The sequence below is a fragment of the Primulina huaijiensis genome, chromosome 1 (assembly GCF_012295235.1).
Source record: "Primulina huaijiensis isolate GDHJ02 chromosome 1, ASM1229523v2, whole genome shotgun sequence".
NCBI classification, from domain to species: domain Eukaryota; kingdom Viridiplantae; phylum Streptophyta; class Magnoliopsida; order Lamiales; family Gesneriaceae; genus Primulina; species Primulina huaijiensis.
The window spans coordinates 26,123,511-26,151,472 of record NC_133306.1 but is presented as its reverse complement, the minus strand read 5'-3'; the positions used below and the strand labels follow the sequence as shown (position 1 = coordinate 26,151,472).

At 33.9% G+C, this 27,962-nt stretch overlaps 2 protein-coding genes across 3 annotated transcripts; both read left to right on the top strand.

Moving 5' to 3' along the window:
* Window positions 1-778: 778 nt before the first annotated feature.
* Window positions 779-9,451, top strand: LOC140989749 (transcription factor bHLH7-like). Of its 2 annotated transcripts, none has more exons than XM_073459133.1 (8): window positions 779-997; window positions 1,118-1,421; window positions 1,550-1,678; window positions 1,893-1,958; window positions 2,205-2,270; window positions 2,964-3,023; window positions 3,184-3,340; window positions 9,169-9,451. In XM_073459133.1, exons 2-8 carry the CDS (start codon window positions 1,290-1,292, stop codon window positions 9,216-9,218), a joined length of 660 nt encoding a protein of 219 aa, XP_073315234.1. In that variant the 5' UTR covers window positions 779-997; window positions 1,118-1,289; the 3' UTR covers window positions 9,219-9,451. The 2 variants fall into 2 exon arrangements, with proteins under 2 accessions (XP_073315234.1, XP_073315242.1); XM_073459141.1 differs by having other exon boundaries at window positions 3,187-3,340; window positions 9,169-9,450.
* A 5,755-nt stretch (window positions 9,452-15,206) lies between these two features.
* Window positions 15,207-16,595, top strand: LOC140969787 (adenylate isopentenyltransferase 3, chloroplastic-like). Its single transcript, XM_073431284.1, has one exon. It carries the CDS (start codon window positions 15,473-15,475, stop codon window positions 16,415-16,417), a length of 945 nt encoding a protein of 314 aa, XP_073287385.1. The 5' UTR covers window positions 15,207-15,472; the 3' UTR covers window positions 16,418-16,595.
* Window positions 16,596-27,962: the final 11,367 nt, after the last annotated feature.

The window sequence follows — 27,962 nt, the reverse complement described above, 5'->3', positions numbered from 1 at the left end:
ATGTAACCTAAAATAGTGCAATCGCATTTTATGATACATAAATGACAATATTCTTATTAAATCCATGCGTTATAATATATTGTTTTTTCTTTTGCATTTTAAATTTTATAGACTCTGGACTTCTGTTATTTTTTCTTAATTTTTTTCCTAGATTTTCAGATAATTATATAAAGTATTTATTTAATTAATAATTTAAAAATATATTGTTTTTATACTTGTTAGATGAGTTAAATAAATAATTAATAAATTAATTAAAAATAAAAGGATGATTATAAATTTGGAGTGATAATACAAATTAATTATTTTAAGATGCTATGTCTTTATAATAACATATATAATATAAATAGTATAGATATGGTTATTATATTACAAATAAATATTTTACTTTCTGTAAATGAGAAAAAAGTGGGGCAATTTTGTAATTCGAACACTGCTCACCGCTGGTACAGATTGCGGCTGCTGCCTGCCATGCACGCACGGTCACGTACGAGAGCGCACACTGTGCACTGCTCATTCATTCTCACTCTCATATTTTCCTTCTATGGTTCATCTTCTTCGATTAACTCTGGCTGCGATGAACAATGTCTGTAGCTGTAAGAATCTATTTCTTTTTCATGCACACTTATATTTGTTGCAGTCGTTTTTCTTGTGTGGTAGCTTTACGTTTTATCTTTCGAATTTTTCATTATGTTTCCTCAAGATCAGCAAATGAATGCCGTGCTTTGGAGGAGAAGTTATTGATTTGTAAGNGGGGGGGGGGGGGGGTTTGGTGATGTCGACTTGTGATATATGTACTGATGGAATATGAGTGGTGTTTGTTTGTTCATCTTCTAGCTTTGAGCGTCATGTAAAATACATTGGTAGTTGATATTATCATTATAATTGCTGCTGACATAATTTTAGTTGCTTAAAGGAATTTTTAATATCTGTACTGTTTGCTCAGAATTTCATGGACTCCATCGCACCGCTTCTATACTGTTATCGAGCGCTCTAGCATGTTGGTTTTTTTCTTATCCTCGTGTATTTGTTTGCTATTGTAGCGTTGTTTGCTTTGTTGGCTTTTTGGAGTATGAACTTTGTTACTACCATTGCGCTTGACAAGTTACTTTTCTGCCAGTTTGTGATACCTGCGGCATTGAAGAACTGAATCACGAAAGTGATCTGAAGTTTGTTACCTATTGATTGGATGGCAAACAATTCCCGTTTAACTGTCGAGGATGACGCGAACCAGAACTATGTCGTGACACAGGGGAGAAGTGTTTCAGGTGCCTGTTTCAATACCTCAATTGATGCGCTGTCAGCAAACACCACAAAGCTATGTCAAGTTTCTTGCTGAGAGTGGGTACCCTGAAATTCAGAACATATTTCCGCCCAAGATGTCTGCACCAATATCTAGTCTTGGACTGGAAAATCATTCTCAGGTGGAAATATGGTAGTTCATATTTGCATATAATTAAAAAATAAACGAGGAACTTATACATTGTGAAGTTGATATTCACGTTTGAAGTTGCAAATTTTGGAGGCCAACTCTTGCTCGTTTCCTTTGCAGAAACAAGATTCGAATGAAGACTATGGTAGTTCCTTTCAAGCTTATTTAGGGTCAGGTGCTACTGCTCTGAAGTATCCTTCCAACACTAGCCGGAAAAGATCAAGAGAGAAAGCCTATGCTGCTGACCGCGTAAGGATTAATCCTGCATAAACCATACCATTTTAACATTTCTAGTATACTTAAAGGCTCAAATCAAACATCTCAAGACCTGAAGTGCTTGAACTTAATGAATTCAGTGCCCTATATGAGCTCACCTCATTGCACATAATGTCTAAAGTTTAGATGATTGCCCACATCACTGTCTTCATGCATCAGTTTCCAATTGCTCTTTTCTTAATTCTAGAACCGCAGATTGAAGATATCACAGAGACTCGACGCGTTGCAGGATATGTTTCCTCACTTTAAAGAGGTAATAAAAGCTGATATGTGCCGGATAAAAACTTATTGAATTTTCGGTTAAGTTATTCTTGGTGAAGGTGAAACGAGAAGCTGAATTACAATCTGTGTAATCAGGGAGAGAATCAAATGCTGTTATTGCATAAAAAGATTAAAGACTTGCTGAATGTTGTCCAAGATCCAATGTTGACGACCTTTTTAATATCTGAAATTTTGATAATTTCTAAATTAGACCAAGGAATGCATTGTGGCTTTGCAGGGTGGTAAAGCAGATTTGGTGGATTATGCTGTTGACCAAGTCAAATACTTACAGTATCAAGTGAAGGTAAATGTAATCCTCGTGGTCTCAGCTCTTTATACTCAATATTTTACTTGGTGATTCCGGAAAACAGGTGAGAGGATTTTTCTTAACTCATCAAGTTTTGATTTCTCTGCATATTCTTTCTGCATTAGCTTATATTCCAAGCACTTCGCTGTTTTGTATATGTTTACTTGAGGGGAAAAAATTTCATTTTTGTGCTTCCTACAGAGGCTGCGGTATTGGAAGCTAGCAGACCTTCTGGGCAATGTGCTCTCTGATTAACCAACAAGCAGTCTATCACTTTGTGTTGCATCTCATATTTTTTACACAAATTTTATCTATTTATTGAATCACACATGCATCACTTTGGTTTTGGCTCAAAATTTCGCTGAAAGCTCTAAGCTCGACTACTTTACAGTGGCAAGTATGAACTAAATACTTAACAAAATTTCCTTATCTTTGTTGTCAATTTAAGTTTAGCCTCCTAATAATCAAAAGTTCTGTGTTTTTTAAGTACATACAAAAGTATAGTTCGTGCCTATCACGTGAATCAGAACTTTCCTTGTTGCTGTCATAATTGCATACCAAAATTTTCTGTTTTATGCACTGAACAATCGACTTGCAGTTGTTCCTGACCAATTTCTTGCTGTAATTTTTCTTCTAAAATTATTTATGTTTGGTCATACTCTCTCATCTCCTGCTATTATCACCTTGCAGGATCTGTGTCAAAGCAAATTAGGAGGCGAACCATCTTCTAGTTCTTCCATATTCCTCGAGGTACTGAAATATTCTCAAATTCAAATTAGATTGTTTCGGAGGGTGCGGTGATCATTTTATCAACTATCAACTCTAAAAGCTTTCGTTATATGTACGTTGGGATTGAGATGTATTACATCTTGATATATTTTAAGGACACAGGCAATTTCTTGTTTGCAAGCAGATGCTCAGTGGGTCACTAGAAGAAATGATGGGGAGGTTGCTAGAGTTGTATCCTTCAGCAGCTCTAGAACTTTTGCAAAGCAGAGGTCTTGTCTTGATGCCTATGGCATTTGCAGGTGAATTGTATGAATCAATGGGAATGCCGGACATGCAAGGTTAGTTTTTAATACATAAACTGTCTGTATTTTCTATTTCTGCTATTTATTTCGTGAATAAGATATATATTTCCATATCCATGTATGTAACCAACTTAGAGGAGCGCAATTTTGTTGAGGTTTACTGTATGGAATCTGTAATCTTAATTCATTTGTTCATAATCTACTATATTTCACTGATTTTTAGCTGTACTAACAATTGAGCCAGATGTATTGAATTTCTTTTGATGGTCTGCTTGTTGCCTTTCTAGTCTGGCCACCTTAATGTTTCATGCATATAGCTTTTGTAATTGATTCATATCTTTTATTTGGATGGGGAACATTGTAAAATTCTGTATTTAGCACAGATGCGAGCTTCATTTACCCTATTTAGTGGAGAACTTGAGTTAATGAAGCTAGCATTCGAGAATAAGTATTTTGATTCTGCATTGCTGCTACAAGTAGCGTATATAGAGGCTACCGCCTCTTTTAAAAGCCCAACCATCCATTAACTTAGAATGTGATGTGCACAATATTGTATAATGATGTTATCCGGGTAAATCGGGTACATCTTGTGTGGGCAATCCACTGGATAATGAATGTAATTTAGTTTTTAGAAAATTTGAGTGAAGATAATGGCTTCAATAATACCTGCAAACAAGAAAGGGACTCGTGAATGGGCGCCGGAGGGGTGTCCGGCGTAGCAACTCCGATGTTAAAGTCAGCAGGTTTTGTCACGCCCCGAAATCGAGACGTGTCATCGGCGTTGTTTAACAATTTAAAACCGTATAACAACAAGCCACGTAGTACATCAAATAGCCAAAAGCCAGTCTATTACATAAATCAATAATCGTCTTTACAATGCGATTAAAACGAAATGCGGAAGCGTATAACACGATAATATAATTAAGAGACAATGATAAGACTGGTCTTGAATTGGATTGACTTCATCACCATCCCCAAAAGTATTCTTGTTCTTTATCTTCGATTTGTTTCTCGTTCTTATCTGGAGGTGGGAATGTAAGGGGTGAGTACTTGGGAAATACTCAGTAAATGGGGGCCGATCGGGCATAACGAATATCAAGGTTATAATTATACGAATACATTATTATAATCTCAATCTTAAGCATGTTGAATCGAATATGAACAAGATACAAACATAGCACTGAAAATCATCTCCTTTTTCATGGTTTACTGATCAGTCCCCTATATGTTACTCCTCTAAGGGGCGAGGCCAAAAGAACGGTTATTATAACCCACCGCATCAGGGCCTTAAACAAAACATATCAAATATCGGAATTTCCTTGCCATTTCTAATTCGAATCATTACAGTGCATTTCAAAGANCCCACTTACCGAATTCGAAGGTGTAGTTTTCGAAATTGCCAAGTCCTGAAGTACAACTCCCGTTGAATTTCGGTCAGACGGTGACCGAAACCTTGCAGTATTTTGCCTAGATTTATGAAGCAAATCCAGCAGCATTTCGACGTATCTTCTGATCACTCGGACTGCACGAAGCCTTCCCCCTTTTTCTTCTTGCCTTAGACGTCGAAATGGAGAGTAGAGGAGAGAAGAGGAGAGGGATGAATTTTTGTGATGATTTTAGGTGTGGTCTCTTCAACATACAATGGTGTATTTATAGGTGAGATTTTGCCCTTTGAACTTCCTCATGGCCAACCCCTTGCATTCCAAGCAAGTATTAATTGTGTTCATTCATTCATCCATGCACACCAAGAGTCACTTTGGTATATCAAGGGTCATCTCTTTCATAATAAATTCATCCATGCACACCAAGAGTCACTTTGGTATATCAAGGGACATTTCATGCATAATGAATTTGTCTCATCCCTTTGATTGTATTCGAAAATTTCGGGTTCTCACAGGTTTGTAGAAGAAGAATACAAGCAATATATATGAAAATATATGTGTGCTTGAGAGTAAAGAATTTCAGAATCTATGAATGACATTAATACTTGCTATTTATAGAAAGGAAAATCTATGATTACCTCGATTTGCGTGCATACCTACCACTTATAGCTTTGATGTTGACGTCCTGTCAAGCCACCCTACCTCTGATGACTTCTACGACACTCCAAATCCATGTTGCTCTGACAGATTAGACAGCTCGTATCAATCATACTCGAGTACGGTGCAATTTTCGAGGTGACTCGGGTAGTAAGCAGGGGCGGAGCTACACAGGGGCTGGGTTGGGCTCCAGCCCCACCTAACTTTAAAAAAAAATAATAAGTATGTTTTATTTTAAAAATTTTGTTGATTAGCCCCAATTTATTTATTTTTTTCTCTTTTTCATCGGTCTGCGTCATCTCTATTCTTCTCTCTCAAATCATCACAATTTTCATTACTTGAAATGGTCGTAACTTCATCGTCGGTCGCCAGTTTTCAAAATTGATTGTAGATTCGGAAAGCCCATGGCATAAGCTTTTTTTTAATACCAAAATTTTCGAAGTTTTTTTGTCATCTTGAAATCAGCCGTCGCCCATCGGTCATCGTTTTCACCGAAAATCACGAGAAAATCTTAGTGTTAGACTTTATACAGCTCGTTCTTGTTGTTCTAAGTTAAATTTCGAAATTAAAGGTAATTTCAGATTTTAGTGTTTTGAAATTTGGGTATTTTGGTTTTTTTGAATTTCGATAATTGATATATATTAAATTGTTGATTGTATGTACTATATTTGAGCCGATTGGAGATATTGAAAATTTTTTGGAATTTATTTGAGCATTATTTAGAATTTCTAGATTTTATATTAGTGATATTTTATTTTTAGTGTTGATTATTTATTATTTTGATGGTTAGATGCTATAGAAAATATAAATGTGAATTTATGGAATTTTTGAAAAATTCAGAATTATGTAAATGTGATTATCAAACTTATAAGACTGTAAAAAATTTATATTTAAATGTATTATGCCTTAGGATTGTCAAATGTTAACTTCGGGAATTGTTTTGGAATAATTATAATTTTTCGAGGTTTATTGAATTAAAGTAACAATTATTTAGTGTTGAAACTCAAGGATGAGACAATTGAACTTCTTAAACTTAGTTGTGCTTTGGAACCTAAAGAAAACTTTAAGCATCTTAATGTTGATTATATCTATCGACTTGCCGAGATATTCTATTATCTATATTTCGATTCACAAGATTTGCATCACTTGATAATGCAATTGAATCACTATAAACTTGATGTTGTTGGTCATGAAAGATTTCAGAATTTATCAACTATTTCTGAATTATGTCAAAGATTAATTGAGACAAATAAGTCAGGAACCTACGATTTGATTGACAGGTGATTTATACATTTTTATCTACGTCGTTTACTTATTTATCGAATCTGATATATTTATTTAATTGACAGGTTGATTCGTCTTGAGCATTTTCAGCAATAAAACTTGTTAAAATAGCTCTTCGTAACAAGATGGAAGCAGAGTTTTTAGGAGATTCTATGGTAATCTACATCGAACGGGATTTGGTTGAAAAAATTGATAACGATTTAATAATTAATGAGTTTTATTTTAAGAAGAATCGAAGAACACGACTTCAGTAGTGTTTTAGCTTCATGTTTTTGAAGGTATTAAATATTAAATATTCTTGTTATATGTTTTCATGAATTCAATANTGGAAGCAGAGTTTTTAGGAGATTCTATGGTAATCTACATCGAACGGGATTTGGTTGAAAAAATTGATAACGATTTAATAATTAATGAGTTTTATTTTAAGAAGAATCGAAGAACACGACTTCAGTAGTGTTTTAGCTTCATGTTTTTGAAGGTATTAAATATTAAATATTCTTGTTATATGTTTTCATGAATTCAATATTTACATATTTTTTATTTTAAATTTTTATTTAATTATTTATTTTATTAAATACAACATGAGACGGAGCCAGCCCCAGGTAATTTTGAATCCTGGCTCCGCCCCTGGTAGTAAGGTACCCGAGTGCTTGGATGAGGGTCCGGGCTACGGATTACCCGAGAAGTGAAGTAATGCCCGGCTAGCTGAGGAGAACACCCGGCATATTGGTTCTAATCTGAGCTATCCAATTAATATCCCGGGTCATCCATGACCCGGATCTTTATGGGGTATCATAAAAGATGAAATTTGAGGCTCAATAGAAACGTAATAATAAAAGACGAAAAAAGAAACTCTCCGCATTGAAATACAGTAGTAGAAGTTTCGTAGAAGTTGCTACTCAAAGGATAAATCAAAAGGACAAGAAGAGGTGTGTCTCGTGGAATGCATGTCGATCATACTTTACACTGTAGCTATAGTTGACATCACCAATACTATGGTCGACAAGTCCTGAATTATAGGATTTCCATTTTGGCTTAGCAATCTCTTGAACATGGGTCAAATTTATTGGTTGTGCTAGGCAGCTAGCATAAATTATCACAGTCGACAGCTTGATGAAGTTGGGAAGAAATGCATAACCCCTGCTAGGATAAACGAGGTTCAACAAAGTGATTGTGCACAAACTTGTACCTCAACAACACCAATGTCCTTTTTTGAGTATGCGTAGTTTTTTTTAAGACTCAAGAGCCACTTATTAATATAGGTATAGATTTCCATGTTCTCCAATAGGTTTCTTGTCTATCGTGCAGAAAAATTGTTGGCTTTTATTCTAGCGTCTTATTCAGGCTTGAGTAGCAAAGGCCGCTTTTCTTTTACATGTGGTTGCTTATTTGACGATTTCTATTGGTGAAATCCTGAAAAATAGACGAAATGAACAAAACTAGCCCCTAATGTCTGCGCAAATGAGAAAAGAACAAATTATTATATATAAGAAAAAAGGCAGTAACAAAAAACTGGGACCTGAAAGACCTGCGCTGGACCAAAGAAAATGAATCGTCCAAGATCAGGTGAGGTAATGATGGCTGGATTGGTATTTTAGATTCTGGCAAGACAAACAAGAATCACAGCACTAAAGACTGTAAGTAATGATGTCCCCTAGTGATGAAATTGATGTGAAGTAACAATGCTAAATTATTTTGAAATTTAATAGAATGATGCGATTAATTCAAGGGACAATTTATGATTTCAGAAAATGTGCCCATAAAAGTTTGAAGTTTTTCTCCTTTCAAGAAAACCGAGTTGGCCTCGCTTTCCTTATGGAGCTCTCAACAGTCATTTGTGGTCTGGAGCATGCATAGTTAGATGGGCTGTGTTTATGGTTCTCTGGAACCCGTTGTCAAGTTGTGCTACCTTCAACAGGACCACCACAAGAAAGAAATTTACACTAATGCTTATACAAAAGCCATTTCTTCCTGTTTGATTTTTCCAATGACTGTAACTAGAAGTGTGAGTACGTGACACTTTGTGGCATGCATTTTTTCTAATCATAATCATACATTCTTCTGGACAGGTAGAGTACTGACCGCCACCAGTCTTTTCTGAGCCCATAAATAGTAATTATTATTGTTTCCAATTTTTTTTGAATTGAGATGTATAAAATAGGGGAAGTTGGTAAAAAATCCCCAATCAAAATATTTCTTTGGGTTCACTCCCTACCCACAAAATTGTGGTACTATGTCATACAAATTGTGGTACACTTCATGTGGAAATGTGGTACACTTCATGTGGAAATGTGGTACTAAAAAAGTACCCAGTGACTGAACACAAAAAAAAATGACGGCTAGGGACTGATCCCCAATTTCCCTTATAAAATACTAAAGAATCTTCAAAATTATTGGAGACAATTTCTGCTAGCAGCCTTTAGTTGTAAGGAACTGATGCGATTGTTTCAAGATAATGCATGGTAACTTTTTTATTATTATCCATGTTAATATAATAATATATCAAAGGTTTAACTGAGAGTTTCAACTGTGTGCGTGCAGAAAAGGCGCATTTCTATACTCCGAGTAAATTTTGGCATACATACAGATGATGTGATGGTAGTGGGATCATAATTGCCAACTGACGTGACACCACCACCTGTTTACCAGTGGGGGGATATATAGAGCGATGTGACGTCGAGTTGAATTTCTTATTGTTTCTCATCATAATCGGAATTTTTTTCTTTTCAAAACATTATAATCGGATATTAAGAATCTTGAAGTTGGAGTTATATATATATATATATATATATACTGTGAGAGTTTTGAAAAATATATGGATTCAAATGTCAAGAATCATCTTATAATTGGTTACTCAGTGCGTGTGGATTAGCCATAGTTTTATGCTCTGACTTTGATTATAGCAAGTTGGAGTGCACGATACCACCCAAGCTCAATTTTATGTGAAACCATGCATGGATGCTGCCAGTGGATCAAGAACTATCCTACATCGAGAGTTTTACTTCCGATGTTGATGCTGTGCGGGTCGTTGATATGCGTGGTCCTCGCATAAATTTTATGTGTGGTCTATGTATCTAATGACTTTCACCCATTGGGTGTGTTACTCTAAATGAATCGTAGACTTTTCCAGTATTATTGAACCTCAAAGCATATGAAGGATCTCATACGAATTCATGTGAGTCTATGAGATTTTAATAATAATCGTCAAGTTAATGATGTGAAACACTTGGTGTAACAAAAAAAACTGTATCATGCGGGGAAAATAATTTGTTTTTGTCTAATAAATTTTTAAATCCAGGTTCTATGTTGACATTATACACTACAACAAAAATGGCTTTCCGCAGCGCGTATTGCACGCTGCGAAGTTGCAAGCCGTTGAAAGTTCAAGATTATCCGCGGCGTGCATTCGCACGCTGTTAATATTACTATCAACGGCGTGCATATGCACGCTGTTAATATAACTATCCGCAGCGTGCAATGCACGCTGTAAATATTAAAAAAAATCTAAATATTAGCGACGGTTTTTGACATAACCGTCGCCTATTAGCGACAGTTTGAAACTGAGAATGTCGTCGCTAAATTAGCGACGGTTTACAATCCGTCGCTAAATTAACGACGAAATTTAATTTAGCGACGGTTACAAAACCGTCGCTAAATTTTGCGTAAAATAAAAAAAATTTACGCTTTGTAATTTAATAAATTTTAAAAAAAATTACAATACAACTATAATAAATTGACTGATGAATTTAATTAACACATAAAAAATTAGCCTAAAATTGAAAAAAAAAATTAATTTAAATCGAAATTAAAAACGTATTTGAAAGAAAAATTTTAAGTGTTGTGAAGTGAAAAAAGTTGAACGAAAATCAGATATTTATAGACAATTTGCGACTATTAGCGATGGTTATACACTAGACCGTCGCCATTAGCGACGGTTTTTATATAACGGTCGCTGATTTACGTCTATTAGCGACGGTTATATAAAACACGTCGCTAACAGCGACGAAATATTCCTTAACCGTCGTCGATTTTAGATCGGCGACGATCGCTAAATATAGCGACGGTTTAAAAACCGTCGCAAATATAAATTAGCAAACCGTCGCAAATATAAATTAGCGACGGTTTTCTAAAAACCGTCGCTACTTTAAAAATACACATTTAAGTTTACAGCGCACATTATTGCACGCTGCGAATAGTATATAATATTACTTTCCGCAGCGTGCTTTTACTGCACGCCGTTAATGTATATGTTATTAACGGCGCGCATTAAAAGCACGCTGCGGAAAGTATATAGTATTTACAGCACACATAAATGCACGCTGCGGATACTACTTTCCGCAGCGTGCCTTTACTGCACGCCGTTAATACTGTCAAGTGCAATATTATTAAAGCGCACGTATGGAGGCACGCCGTTAATAATACTATTAACAGCGTGCTTTTAATGTGCGCCGTTAATAGTGCGCTGGGAAAAACTATTTTTGTTGTAGTGATAATTTTGATGAGTTGTATATGTATATTTTTATGTTATGATTTAATGCTTGTTCTATTAAAATTTCAATTTTAAAATCTTAAGAAATTTGAAACTTGTGAAATATCCTTATGATCTAGTTAACCTGAATCTGTTGCTCATCTAAGGGTGTACCGAGGTCAATGATATGTGTATCAATTGAATAGGTCTCTTGTGAGTTTCACGAATCTTTATTTGTAAGACGAATCAACCCTATTGATATTCACAATAAAAAGTAATACTTTTAGCATAAAAAATAATATTTTTTTTCATAGATGACCCAAATAAGATATCTGTATCACAAAATACTACCCGTGAGATCGTCTCACACAAAATTTTGCCGTATCAATTTACGTTTTATTGCATTCCAATTGCAACCACTTGGGTTAATTTGATATGATGAGCTTAATTTGTTTTGAAGGGATAAAGTTTATATTTGAAAACAAAATGTATTAAATGCTATTCGTAGTTAGTTTGATATAGTTACAGATACGGCAAGTGAAACACTGTTCCTAGTTTGATAATATCAGTAACAGTTGGATGATGTAAGATTGCAGAAGCTTTGGAATAAGATTAATTGATATGACAATGAACAATTTGTATTAAAAAAAAAAAAATTTGAAGGGAGTCAATTTTTTTGTATTAGCGTGTGCCAAGTGCACGCGTAAAGATTATTGTAACAATGTGTAATCTTTTATGTCAATTCTCTGCTTGTCTTATTACATCAATGGAACTCATTATTAATGACATAATTTTTAATTAATTTTTCATTTTAAGTATGGAGAAAGTAGAGCTCTCGCATGAAAATAAATCCATGAGTCCGTATCACAAAAAATCTAATTTTAATTTTCATTCTAAATATTGATCGAGTTGACTCGTATTACAGATACAGATACGTGAGACCATCTCATATGATACATATTCAAATTTTAATTAATATTTTTAAAAATCTAGTTTTCGCCCTTTAGATTGTTGAGTAGATCTCTTGTGAGACGGTCTCACGAATCTTTATCTGTGAGACGGGTCAATCCTACTAAAATTCATAATAAAAATAATACTCTTAGCATAAAAAATTATACTTTTTCATGGATGACCCAAATAAGAGACACATCTCATAAAATACGACCCGTGAGATCTTCTCGTACAAGTTTTTGTCTAGATTTTTTTGAGAAAAAGAAAAGGAAGTATATATTAGATAAAAGGATAAAAATGAGATCTACTTTTTGGCAATGGGCATTTTCACTCCATGATTGTAAAGTAGTGCATTTTATTCCATTTGCCTTTTGGACTCATCTTCATTTTTAACTTTGACAAGGAATGCATTTGGAGGAGGTCAATCTAGGTATTCAACATGTACTTGCTTTCTTTTTGTACAAGACTAGATTGCATGTAGAGGAAGATCATTTTTATTTTTTACAATCTAAACTAAATCATAAAAAAATTATTACTAATATCTTCCCCTTAATTAATAGAAATAAATATGATATTCATGCCAATATGAAAAAGAGAATTTTATTTAATTTGTAACTCAGAAGCCAAAAAATATTAATTAGTAGTATGATTTGATCAGAAATATACACATTATTATCGTTCTATCAAAGGTAAAAATAGATTGGTGTCAGCATACTGTTTAATCATATGTAGTTGTCGAATGTATTTGTTTCCAATGAATAACCTTGGTCAACTTTAAGGTTGAAAAGAGAGAAATTCCAAATTCAATATTTAGCAGTAATTACTTATTATTACTTTTTATATTTTCTGTCATTGCACAATCATTCTAAAATAAATAAACAATGGAAAGCTACGTGTGGATCAATTTTGAGGGTTAATTAATGTTTTGAAATATAAATTTTGGCTAAATAATTTCCTTAATTTATCAATTTTTTAAGTTGTGATTTATCATTTTTTTTTACATTTTAAATGAAAATAAATATTAAACATTTTGAAAAGATAATATTATCAACATTCTGGTAAAATGGAGCTAAATTTTCACTTAATTACTTTAGATATTCTATCAGTTATTCAATTCCATTGCATAAAACTATGATATCATTATGGAATCGAACACTAGAAATGGGCTTTTAAGTCAAAATCTTCCATTTGACATTTTATAATATTTAACGACTAAAAACAAAGCCACCATCTATCATCTATCTTGTCAAAATAAGTTTAGAAAACAATTATTTATATTATCTTTTTCGATCTCAAAAGTTGATCAGTGACATGTCCAAACCCCCAAAAATTAAAGAAAATAAAAGACAGAAACGGACAAACAAATTAATATGTATTCCTTCTTCCATTGTAGAACTATTATCCAACCAAAACACAGGTGTATCAACTTTTCTTTTATAATAAAAATAATCTAATAGAAGCTTCAAAAAAAGAAAAAAATAATAATTCAATAGATGATTTTACATAATATCTTAGGTGTTTTTTTATTTAATAAATTATAATAACATACATTGAAATGTCTTCTCCAATTAAGAGTTTAGCTTTAGTTCCGAGCCCCACGAGCACACACACAGCCAATGTACCCAATGCCAAGGATGTATGTCAAATCACACTTCAACTAATTTTTCATTTTTATTATTAAAAAAAAACCACACTTGACCTGGTTCAACACTAGTTAGTCATTTCACGAAAACTTTGGTTTTTTTTCTCAAGATTTTTAATGACTTAAAATATGAATAACTAAAAACAAATATTTACATATATACGTATAGTAGTATAATAATCACAAATTATAGGGACAATCAGGTTCAAACTAATGACTTCAACCATGTAAAAGTGATACTCGATATCCTTTTCATGGCCTTATTGGAATCGACTAATCTTAAGTCAAATGGTCGAGAAGCTTAACGCCACCACTCTTGAATAATGTAGCTCTAGCGTATTCTTCTTTTTCTCATTATCACATTTGTTTATAGGAACATAAATGTAATGGATGAACCCAAAACGATCTTGTGCTTAAATTTACTCCAAAAACAATGCATTTTGGCCCTATCAATTCCAAATTATACCAGATACCGGTCTCCGGTCCTTTTGGCTCGAAATAGTTTAATATAAATGTTAGTACTCCAACTGGCTCGATAAGCTAGTTATTATTATTATTTTTATTATCTCAAGCTTAGTTTTTTGTTCATTAGGAATGCTAGAGTTTGTGACTCGAACACGTTGAGTCTAACACGACGAGTTCGCGATTTTGATCATTAGAAGTTTTTCAGCAATATAATGGTAGTGGGAGTATGGAGGTATACATACATTAAAATAATGTTTTGCAAACAGTTGTTTATTAAGCCGTCACTCTCTCCTAATATTCAATTTTGGTATTTTATTATTCTTTCCTCGTAATTTTTTACAAATCTAATATTCTTTTGCTTTACAATGCCATAAGTTAAATAGTTTTGACTTTTGATCATCTAATTCATCAAAGTTTGGTCTTAGAATTTTTTATCTTTATTTTACTTTAATTTCTTTTTTTAGAATGTAGAGCATGACCTTAATATATCAACAATGTTCGAAGCTGTTAACGATATATAATGACATGCAATATTGGTCACCACATAAGTACAACACAACACCATGTCAGTACTCAAATACAAAAAATAAAAAATAAAAAAACTCAACTCAAAAGAGAAAAGTAGACGGTCACACGGATCATATTTGTGAGACAGATCTCTTATTTGGGTCATCCATGAAAAAATATTAATTTTTATGTTAATAATATTACTTTTTATTGTGAATATCGGTAGGGTTGACGCGTCTCTCAGATAAAAATTCGTGAGACCATCTCACAAGAGACCTGCTCAAGTGAAAAATAGATCAATTTACAATTTTTTGACCTTTTCATAAAAACCCATTAAAAAGAGAAAAAGAAAAAGAAAAAACTACCCTATTACAGTTGAACAATTACCAGCCAAAATCAACAGTACAATATATAAATTCACTTTCCTTGTAAACCCAAAATCTAATTATATTCTAAATTTAGATGTTAAATGTTCAATTAATCATCAATTTTGAACAAGTTGGAGTTGACTGTCATTTAAATATAAAGTCAAGCAAATTTACGTAATGTGTCTTCATTTGTAGGATGGCATTCCCCCTCCATAAATACTCCATGCTACTTCCTTGTTGCCATCAACTCCTCTGCCTCGCAGCAAATACAAATCCCACTAGCTCTTCAGTTTCCATTCAAATTTCTCTATTATTTGTCTTTTCTTCCCCGGAAATTTGTCCTACAAAATCTTCACGTACCCTATTCGCCGCATCCGCAGTTCATAAATAAATGTCAAAAAGTTCGACCCTTGTGATTAATTAATCGCAAGATCATAATCAAGAATGGACGTAGCATTCTCCTTACCCAAGCAAATTCGACCGTTGCTAAATGGTAACAGGCAGCTCTTCCGCCAAGGTACGCAGAAGGAGAAAGTTGTGGTGATCATCGGCGCCACCGGCACAGGAAAATCCCGTCTCTCCATTGATCTCGCCACCCATTTCGCTGCGGAGGTGATAAACTCCGACAAAATGCAAGTATACCATGGTCTGGACATCACGACCAACAAAATCACCGAGGAAGAACGCTGCGGCATTCCGCATCATCTTCTCGGATTCATTCATCCCGATTCCGATTTCTCTGCAGGGAACTTCTGCGCCATGGCGTCTGTATCCTTGAAATCAATACTCAGCCGCGGGCAACTTCCAATCATCGTTGGAGGTTCGAACTCATTCATCGAAGCTTTCGCGGACTCCAACTTGCGATCGAAATACGAGTTTTGCTATCTCTGGGTGGATGTCGCGGTACCGGTTTTGCATTCCTTCGTATCGGATCGGGTGGATAAGATGGTGGAGAGAGGAATGGTGGAGGAAGTGCGAGATTTCTTCAACCCAAATGCTGATTACTCGAGAGGTATTCGAAGAGCCATCGGGGTTTCCGAGCTCGATAAATATTTCCGAATGGAATCATTCTGCGACGAGGTAACTCGATCCAAGGTTCTAGCCGAGGCGATCGACATGATAAAGACAAACACGAGCAATCTGGCGCGGCGGCAGCTGGAAAAGATCAACCGGCTGAGGAGACTGAAAGGGTGGAAGGTGCATCGGCTTGATGCGACGGAGGTTTTCAGGAAACGATGCGGAGAGGCGGACGAGGCGTGGGAGCATCTGGTGACGGGGCCCGGCGCAGCTTTGGTGAGTGAATTTCTGTATAGTATGGAGCCGCTTGTTTGCGGCGGCATGAAGGAGATTGGAGGGAGAGGTTCATTGATGGTGACGGCGACGCGTTAGGGTGATTGGATATTCGCTGTACAGTAGTAATAATAATAATAATAATAATAATAATAATAATAATAATAATAATAATAATTCAACGTACCTTTGATTAGTTGTGCGCACCCAATTTTGGAAACATTCGCAAGTACGTTGCCATTTTCAACTCAGTAATCATGTAAACTTGTTTATCAAATCATTAAAGTTGTTTTTGACAGAATTTTTTGGAAATATTTTTTAGATTTGAATGCATGAAAACGTTTTAGAGCATGAAGAATGTCAGCTTCACTTTTTATAATTTTTATTCAAATATAATTTAAAATATTTATTTATATTTTTAAAATATTTATCATATTACATTTATTTTTTAAATAATATTTTGTATTTTTGTATAATTTACATTGCCAAAATTTTTATAATACCTATTTTTTCATTTTTTATATTTTATTTTTATTAATCTTATATATTTTTTCAAGAATTCATATTATAAAAAATAAATAAAATTTGATAATATTTATTATATTATCAATTTCCAAACACTCTCTACTTTAATTTCTCATCAACTTCAAAATAATATCTAGAATAGTAACTTTAAAATTAACAAAAATTCTCCAAAATATTTCCTAAACATATCTCATTAAACGTAAGACTAAATATGAGAAGCAATAATTGTTTGCTAAAACATACCTCAGAGTTACTAAACCATTCAAAATATTTGAGTTGTATCTTTATTAACGATTATATAATTTTGTGAAACGGTAATAAGACAATCAGTATTGTCAAGCATATTGTCCTAAATATATTTTTGAAAGAAAAATTTCAAATAAAATATATGAATAGTTATATAATGTCAAATAAATTTTTTAATTCAATATATACCTCTAATTTTATATATACAATTTTCAAATAAAAAAGTTGGGCTCAAAATTCCAGAAATAGAAAGTTGAAAGGCCAAGAACATTTGAGACACGGGGATGTGAATACTACACCCCATGTTAGCATATGTCATTACCATTAATTAATCATTTGTTAATCACATTTGGATATATACTTTGGCTGATATTGTGAAATATAAATAAATAAACAAACATGTTTTATTTTTCGAGTTATTAAATGCAGACGTTACTAATACTTTAATTTATTTACAAAAAATATATAGGTGATAGATTTTATTAGTAAACATATAAAATCGCATCTGAATTAATATGCAATCCAATTTCTCATATCAACCTGAAATTCGAGATAACATCATCTGTATCCCATAATCAAATAATAAATTCTAAAATACGATATTAGTAGCAAAAAATTAAACATAATTAAATATTTAGGCAAAAACTTATGTAAGATGGTCTCACAGGTTGTATTTTGTGAGACAAATATCTTATTTGGATCATCCATGAAAAAGTATTACTTTTTTATATAATAAAGTATTACTTTTTTATATACTAAAAGTATTAATTTTTATTGTGATTATCGATAGGGTTGATCCGTCTCACAGATAAAGATTCGTGAGACCATCTTACAATATACCTATTCTTAAATTTAAGTAACAAATAACGCAAAGCTCAAAAAGTTTTACCATCAAAATTTCTAAATTTAATCTATAATGTCCTTCCAATATAATGTCCCAAGAAACGCCCATTGTTTACTCCATCGGGATGCTTCGCAGCGTACCGGTGGTGCGGTTTCGACGCTGCTCCTATGATGCCAATGCAGTGGCACATCTTCTAGCCAAATCCGGTTTGGATGAAGGGCTACACGATGATTTTGTGGACTCGATTCCGATCTTCTTGCGCTCTGCCATACAACATGACGATATGAGATGTTATTGCTGGAACCATCATTTTAATTTTTTCAAAAATTTTCTTCAAAAACAATATGAAATTTCAAACTAACTGAAAAGAAAAAAAAATTCTTGAATGGTTGAAAGTCAACAAACACAAAGTTTTTGGACCGATCACTTCTAGATATTGCTTTATACACGCGAAATGCATCATCATCCAAATCCAAAAATCGTGCTGCATTATTGTGACAAAAAAAGTCGCATTTAATTAGATCTACTGTTTATGAAACTGTACACAATGGAAACAAATGAACATTTGGAATTATTCCATTTTCTGTAATATTATAATAATTATGCATATTCTTCCACTATATATTATAATTTATATTGTTTATCTAATAATATTATTATTCTGTTCTCTGGCTGTAAAGACAAGAGATAAGTTTGGAATAAAGATTTAGCCCCCAATCAATCAACATCTTCGTACATGCTCGCATGCCATCCNTATATTAGAAAATCCAAGTGTCCATATTGATCTTTGAAGTCTAAATTACTTTTCTTCTATTTATTTGTATCAAACATATACATATATATAATACCATTGTATTATATATATATATATAAAATTTTAAATGTATTTATCTATATATATGAAATAAAAAAGTAATGTGGGCATGTTACACAAGATATATATTAGAAAATCCAAGTGTCCATATTGATCTTTGAAGTCTAAATTACTTTTCTTCTATTTATTTGTATCAAACATATACATATATATAATACCATTGTATTATATATATATATATAAAATTTTAAATGTATTTATCTATATATATGAAATAAAAAAGTAATGTGGGCATGTTACACAAGATATATATTAGAAAATCCAAGTGTCCATATTGATCTTTGAAGTCTAAATTACTTTTCTTCTATTTATTTGTATCAAACATATACATATATATAATACCATTGGGAGTAGAATTTACGTAACTGACTGACATTTCACGCAGCTGATGAGATTCAAGCTCGTGACCACAAAATTTACATATATTTTAGTTTTTGACAAATACAAAAAGTGATTCCTCCTAGCTTGTCTTTTTTGTCTTTTGAAAAGATACAAAAAAGGATTCTACAATTAGATAAATAGGAGAAAAGGCCAAAAGTCCAAAAGTAGTTGACTTGATATCAAATTTCAAAAAATGGCATATAGCGTTATCTCCCACAAACTTTTTCCATTTCGGACAAAACGTTCTCTGTATTATCTATCCTCCATTTCAAAAAAATTTGTATAACATCGAACGATACTCGTGCAATAAATATAATGGTTGACGCTGGGGGATATCCATAGTGGCTTAATTGGCTACGAATATATATGATGAGTGAATCTCCTCAAGCTGCAGAGCCCCGACCCTAAGCCAAATGGCCTGATTTATATATCTCTTGAACGTTTTTGAACTGAAAACAAGGCTTGCATGGGGCGTCTAACTCAGCGCGGTCCGATCGAGATCGCCATTATCGTCCTCTGATACATATCATGATAGCACTGATCAACTGATGAGGTTCTTACTGAACAAATAACGTATTTCTACAGACTTCTAATTGATAAAGATGTGTTACTATACGAAATTTGTATCTCGTAACATGTGTCCAGTCCCCCTTTCTGTTCGTGTTTTCCATATGCTCGAAAGTCATCTTATTTCCCTTCAGAAAATCTAGTTCCAATATGAATCTACGTACCTTTTATATTTCACTGAATCTTTTTAATGATGAGTTTTTTATATATTATTATTTTTTGCGTGTTTCGGAGTAACAAATAGTCGAGGTTGGAGACTTCAGCGGGAAGAACAATCAAAACATAGTTATGGAATTATCATATAGTTTACCATTTTTAAATTTAACAGTTTATACATGTTATAGCTTTTGAAAAAGGGATAGATTCTCAATAGTACTATATAAATGTGGTGGTCTTCAATCTGTTGCAAGTTGGTGCAGTTATTATTATATCATGAGAAATATTTCTTTATTTTTTCTATAAAATTCTGCCAATTATTCTATTTAATTAGTTTGAGTTTTAAATAATATAAATTTGTACAAATAATAAAATACGCAAGGTAACTTTTTTTTTAGGATGATTTACTTTTCAATATGCTTACCAGTTACATGCAAGTGTCCCTATTCAAAATTCGAATGGCTACTTTCATTTTTTATATATAAAAAATACGATAAAATATTAAATATTTATATAGTTCGCGATCACAAGATACGGATATTTTAGATATTTTTTTACAAAAAAATTAATTTTGATGGATGGAAATAATCAGAAGACAGTAGTTTTGCTAAAAAAAATTTTAAAAAAAAGTTTATGTTGACTGTTATTAAATTCGGGTAGTGGCTAAATAAATTATATACTCTTACAAAGCCCTATTTAAGACGTGTTCATTTATTTATGACAAAACCAAATATAGCCAACTCTTATCCACATAAATATCGATGCATCGAAGTTTAGGATTTCTCAAGCGACGGGAACCTAGCTAGCTCTACCAAAGCGCGTGTTCTATGCAGCTGGAACAGGCTCGATCGATTTGAACAATTAACTAGTCGACATCTTGTCGCTTTCTATTGTTTGTTTGAGTTTTCGGATTTGAAAATGGTTCCGGCAATTATGTTGCGAAAAGAGAGCGTTGTGAACTGCGGATTTCGTTTAATCTATCCGATGGAATATTGAGTTAATCACATGACGATGTGACTTTAAGCAACGCATCCATGCACATAGATGATGAGATATCACTATTACTCGCCTATAGGGATAAAAAAAGAATGGGCCCAATAGGTAACTGAGCCCATGTATAGGAGTAATTGGAGAGATAAAAGAAAATGGGCTCCGGCCCATTATGCCTTTTTTTAAAAAAAAAAATTGGCCCATACAAAAATAATTTATTTATATATCAACTACATTGTGTATGTAAAATTATTGTTAAAGAATGATTCTATGTGAATAATTCTACATTCTGATATTTTAAAATACAAACGGTATAGAAAATTTATCGATAATTACAATTGGAAAGAGGAGCTAGATATTCAAAGTTGAAATAAAATCATAAAATTTATCTGTAAAAATTCAAATAATGCTCCAAGAAATCTAAGAATTTTAGAACTTTTTTTTAGAAAAAACAATTCTAACTATAGATATTTGAATATACAAAAAGTGAAGGTCGAAAAAAAATCGGCAAATTGGCTTTCAGTCCCCAGCCGTCGTTTTTTTTTTTGTGTTCAGTCCCTGGGTACTTTTTTAGTACCACATTTCCACTTGAAGTGTACCACAATTTGTATGACATAGTACCACAATTTTGTGCGTAGGGAATGAACCCAAAGAAATGTTTTGATTGGGGATTTTTCACCAACTTTCTCAAAAAATATTGGCATTAATTTTTAAAAAAAATACAATTATTGGCCTAGAATATCAATTAAAGAAACAATAAACTTATACATGTCACATTCGTGAAGGTTAATAATTAAGATAACAAGTTACACAAATTCACGTTACTATATAAAATAACAAATCGTCGTTTTCTTTTTTTATTTAATGTCACTGGCATTCACTAAATCATTAATCTCGTTTTATTTTTAAATTTTTTTAATAAAAAATCAATGTAGACAACTACCAAAAAATAAAATAAAGCAAAGTATTTTTTATTTGAGTATGTCTCTTGTGAGACGGTCTCACGAATCTTTATCTGTGAGACGGGTCAACTCTACTGATATTCAAAATAAAAAGTAATACTCTTAGCATAAAAAATAATACTTTTTCATGGATGACCCAAATAAGAGATCCGTCTCACAAATTACGACCCGTGAGATCGTCTCACACAAGTTTTTGTCTTTTTATTTCAAGAGGTGTACAAAGATACCTGGTTAAGTGGTAGTTACATCCATTTACATATAAAAATAAATACATATATTTCTCACATAATAGTAGACTAAGATAGAGATATAAAATATGAATTTATTCACTTTGTTTTCTTTTCTTCTTCTTGTTTAAGTTTTGCCCTAGTTTTACAATAAGATATGTGGAACAGTTCTCAAAGTGTTCGAGTTGAAGAATTAAATGAGTATTTAATCAATAGTCATGAAAATAGTTTCTTATACCAACTTTTTTTCAGACGAGTATGTTGCACATGGCTTGATCAATACGATTTACCAGACTAGCGTGATTTGCAAGTTACTACATTAATTCGATGGTTTATCTAGTGTGCATCGCAAAATAATGAATGTAGATTTTCAAGTCAGAAAAAAATACGTCGAAAAAATATATCTTTTTTACAAGATTAATTGATGATTTTATTACTTTGAACATCCAATATTTTTTTGTAATCGTAAACAAATGTTGTTCCATCATTTATATAAAAGGTAATTGTGGCGTCCCAAATCTCGCCACGTAATCATACAACATGTGATGTCATATGCATAAAAATTTTCCTTTCAACGACGTAATAATATAATGCATATACGACAAAATAGTGCAATCACCACACTATATACGTCAGTGTAGCAGAAACAGTATAATAAATACACACATACAACTCAAATAAGACAATAAACTATATTATCTCTATATACTATAAACTACAGGATTGTTTGACTAGACACACCTAGTCCTTCCCCACTATCCTGTCTCACAGCAGAGTCCTGTAACCTGTCCAACAGAAACAGCCCCCAAAGGGTGAGCATACACAACAATCATCATCGTAATACATAACGGTTATATTATCAACAATATAAAATATAACTGGAATGATAACAGAAATACTCCCTTTGCTGTCTCTGGACAATCAAACCACCAACGATATCAACGCCATCATTCCCATACTACTGCAACAACATCGACGATACGTCACACCCCAACACCGGCGACAACAATATCGTCGAACGAATAACATCAACGATACGTCGCACCCCTACTCCGGCGACAGCAATATCGTTGAACGAATAACATCGACGATACGTCGCACCCCAACACCGGCGACAGCGATATCGTCGAACGAACAATATCAACGTGACGTCTCCCAACAAACGACAGCCAACAATATCAATGATAATAAACAACAACAGATATAATATCAAATCACCCAATACCAGTGATTTATCATCGTTCAACGCAATAGTATTCATCAATACTAAACAATAATAACATATGCTCGTACGTCAACACGTACCTGATAATCGAATATATATAAAATCTGGCTATTTCTTTGATCCCGAGGCTTGTTTGTATCTAAATAATTCAACAACAATTATCAAACCATTGTCACCGTATCAACACAATCATAACAGTCTCAATATATAACATCAAATAGCCCAATAACACTAATTCAACAAAATATAAAACTCGATTATAAATTCTTATCTTTTAACAATTTAATATTCTGGTGTATTTAATGCACAATACTACCATCAAATACACTCAAATAAATTAACTTCAAATAATAGGCTATTTTACAACATCCGTCAAATTACGAAAACTTTATATCAACGTGTAGCCTATACTTCATAGACTCCGAATGTACAATCAGAATTAATAACAACTAACAAACAACTCACCAATTTCAATTCAACAATTTAAAATCCCTAATTATAATAAATTAGGAATAATTCAAACAAACATCACTATAATCATCTCTACTTCGTTAAAATCATACACTATTCAACAATCTTCAATTTCTGTACGATTTAACAATTTATCGGATTTATTCCAAAAATCCACGAATTTCAAACATCACCAAAACTATAAAATTTATACCTCAAATCGAAGATCTCGTGTCAACGATCTCAGAACTGAAGTCGGTTCGTCGATTGAATAAACCGATAAGTCACACGATCGAAAAAAAATCAAAAATCCTATTTTTTTTCTTTTTCTCTCTCGCTTCTGTTATGCAAATCGAATGAAGATTCATATTTATCTTTTTTTATATATAAATTATATTATATTATATTATATTAATAAAATAATATAATATATTTAATATTTTAACATCGGTATATCTCTTTGGACCAGTCAAACGATCAAATTTTTCAAAACTCAAAACATGAAACTTCTATATCTTTGAGTTTTCTACGTTATATCCAAATCTCAAATCATTTGGACTTCATATGAGCAAGATATGTCACTAATTACCATTTTACCCTTAAAATTAATTCATTATTTTTCAAGTTATTTACGAAAATGTCATCAAAATAAATTGAATATTTTTCAACTTATTTACAAAAATGCCATCAATATTATTTTATAGTTGTAATATTTACTCCAAGCATTACATTTCTACCCCCTTAAATGAATTTCGACCCCGAAATTAATCAACAACAATAATAACATGCATAAATAAAGATACGTCATACCATCAGAATAAGTAGGGGTAGAGCTCCCTCATATGCCGCTCTGTCTCCCAAGTGGCCTCTTCGACACCTCTATGCTCCCACTGAACCTTCACCATCGGTATAAGCTTACTACGAAGCTTCCGTTCAGATTGATCCAAATACAAACTGGTCTCTCAACATAAGACACATCAGGATCTAACTGAACCTCAGAAATATCCAACACATGTGAAGGATCTTGCTCGTACTTCCGCAACATCGACACATGAAACACATCATGAATACCAGATAAAGATGGAGGTAGAGCCAACCGATAAGCCAAAGTACCTATCCGTTGCAATATCTCATATGGGCCAACATATCTCGTTGCCAACTTTCCTTTCATACCAAATCGCACTGTGCCACGAAAAGGAGAAACTTTCAAAAATACTTGATCGCCCTGCTGAAACTCTAAGGGTCTTCGTCTTTTATTTGCATAGGCGGCCTGTCTATCTTGAGCTGCTTTCAATCGCTGCTGTATCAACTTTATTTTCTGTTCCATCTCATGAATCATCTCAGGACCGGTAACTGCAGCTCGATCAACATCATCCCAGTATAACGGAGATCTACAACGTCTCCCATACAATGCCTCAAATGGAGCCATCTGAATACTACTCTGATAACTATTGTTATACGCAAACTCCACCAATGGAATAGATGAATGCCAAACAGATTTAAAATCCATAACATAAGCACGCAACATATCCTCCAGCGTCTGAATAGTACGCTCAGTCTGACCATCTGTCTGGGGATGATAAGCTGTACTCAATCTCAACTCTGTCCCCATCGCAGTCTGCAATCCTTCCCAAAAATGAGAAGTAAATCGAGGATCTCTATCAGATATAATAGACACTGGAATCCCATGCAACCGTACGATCTCTCGTATATACAACTGTGCCATCGTCAAATATGTACTATTCATGCTATAGGGTATAAAATGTGCAACTTTCGTCAATCGATCAACAATCACCCAAATAGCATCAATAGTTCCAGTGCTTCTTGGCAAATGAGTCACAAAATCCATCGATATGTGCTCCCATTTCCAAGTCGGTACTTCTAAACTCCTCAATTCACCTCCTGGCCTTCTCCTCTCAGCTTTGATCTGTTGACAATTGAGACATCGACGTACAAAATCAATCACATCACGTTTCATTCCCTTCCACCAAAACTGAGAGCGTAAATCCTTATACATCTTCTTGCCACCAGGGTGGATAGAATATCGACTACAATGTGCACGCCGCAACAGGCCCTGGCGCAACTCCGAAGTATCAGGAACTACCCATCTATCATTCATCCTCAAACTGCCATCATCAGCAACTCTAAACCGAGTATCTTGTTTCTGAGAAACCAACTCCTTCCATCGCTGAACTCTCTCATCTGTCATCTGTGCGTCACGAATACAACCATATATATCAGGTTCAGCTAATAAGGTCGATACCTGGATAGGAGTCGTCGAAATATCAAAATCATATCCCAAAGAACAACAAGACATCATCATAGCTGATAAACGACCCACATCCTCTGCAGTACAGCTAACTTTACGACTCAATGCATCAGCAGTAAGATTAGCTCGACCAGGATGATACTCAATCTCACAATCATAATCTTTCAACAAATCTAACCACCGTCTCTGCCTCATATTCAACTCTGTCTGAGTAAACAAAAATCTCAGACTCTTATGATCCGTATAAATCGTAAACGAGGTACCATATAAATAGTGTCGCCATATCTTCAAGGCAAAGATAATGGCTGCCAACTCCAAATCATGCACAGGGTACCTTGTTTCGTGTGGTTTCAGCTGTCTCGAGGCATATGCCACAACATGTCGATCCTGCATCAAAACACATCCCAAACCATGTAATGATGCATCAGTATAAACAACAAACCTCTCGTTTTCTGTAGGGATTGATAACACCGGTGCAGTCGTCAGTCGGTGCTTCAACTCCTGAAAACTCCTCTCACATGCTTCAGACCACTGAAATCGCACACCTTTCTGAGTCAACTGTGTCAAAGGTCTAGCAATCTTTGAAAATCCCTCGATAAATCGACGATAATAACCTGCTAAACCCAAGAAACTACGGATCTCTGGTACAGATGTAGGTGCAGACCACTGTAACACGGCTTCGACCTTCGTTGGATCAACAGAAATCCCATCTCTTGATATAACATGACCCAAAAAGACCACTCGATCCAACCAAAACTCACACTTACTGAGTTTGGCATACAACTGTCTATCTCGCAGTACCTGTAATACTGAACGTAAATGCACTGCATGCTCAGCCTCACTCCTGGAATATATCAATATATCATGAATAAACACAATAACAAACCGATCAAGATAAGGCTGAAATACTCTATTCATCAAACTCATAAACACAGCTGGAGCATTCGTCAATCCAAACGGCATAACTAAAAACTCATAATGCCCATATCTGGTCCTGAATGCTGTCTTCTGAATATCCTCCTCTCTAACTCGTATCTGATGATATCCTAACCTCAAATCAATCTTCGAATATACTGAGGTTCCCTGCAATTGATCAAACAAATCATCAATACGAGGGAGGGGATATTTATTCTTAATCGTCACCTTATTCAGATGTCGGTAGTCAATACAAAGCCGCATCGTTCCATCTTTCTTTCTTACAAATAAGACTGGTGCACCCCAAGGCGATACACTAAGAAGAATGTATCCCTTGTCCAGCAAGTCCTGTAACTGGGCTTTCAACTCTCTTAACTCTGCTGGTGCCATTCTATAAGGAGCACGAGAAATAGGAGAAGTACCTGACATCAACTCAATCCCAAACTCCACCTCACGGACTGGTGGGAAGCCTGGAATCTCATCAGGAAATACATCAGCAAACTCAGCAACTACAGGTATCTCCTCTATTCCCACCTCCTTCTTCTTCTCTGTCACATCTACAACATAAATAAGATAACCCTCATAGTCATGATCCAATAACAGAAAAATCCGGATAGCAGATATCAACGGAACACAGGGACGAGAACCCTTCCCATAAAATGTCCAACGCTCTTTCTCATCGGTGTAAAAAAATACTACTCGCTGATAACAATCAACAGTCGCACAATATCTCCTCAACACATTAATTCCCACAATACAATCAAAATCAGTCATCTCTAGAATAATCATATCAGATCTCAGCTCATAGCCCTCATAAGAAATAATACCATCTGATATCATCGATACAACCGATATATCAACTCAAGAGAATGTCGAAACAGAAAGAGGCATAGACAATGGAGACGAGCGCATATGATGCTCAACCACAAACCTCTTCGATATAAATGTATGCGAGGCACCTGTATCAACAAGAATATAAGCAGGATAAGAACATAAATAACACTTACCCGCTA

Coding starts and splice junctions, on each gene's coding strand:
- LOC140989749 (XM_073459133.1), top strand. CDS start 1,290: ATGCGCTGTCAGCAAACACCACAAAGCTATGTCAAGTTTCTTGCTGAG. Junction 2,271..2,963: donor ACTTACAGTATCAAGTGAAG/GTAAATGTAATC, acceptor ATCACCTTGCAG/GATCTGTGTCAAAGCAAATT. Junction 3,024..3,183: donor GTTCTTCCATATTCCTCGAG/GTACTGAAATAT, acceptor CTTGTTTGCAAG/CAGATGCTCAGTGGGTCACT.
- LOC140969787 (XM_073431284.1), top strand. CDS start 15,473: ATGGACGTAGCATTCTCCTTACCCAAGCAAATTCGACCGTTGCTAAAT.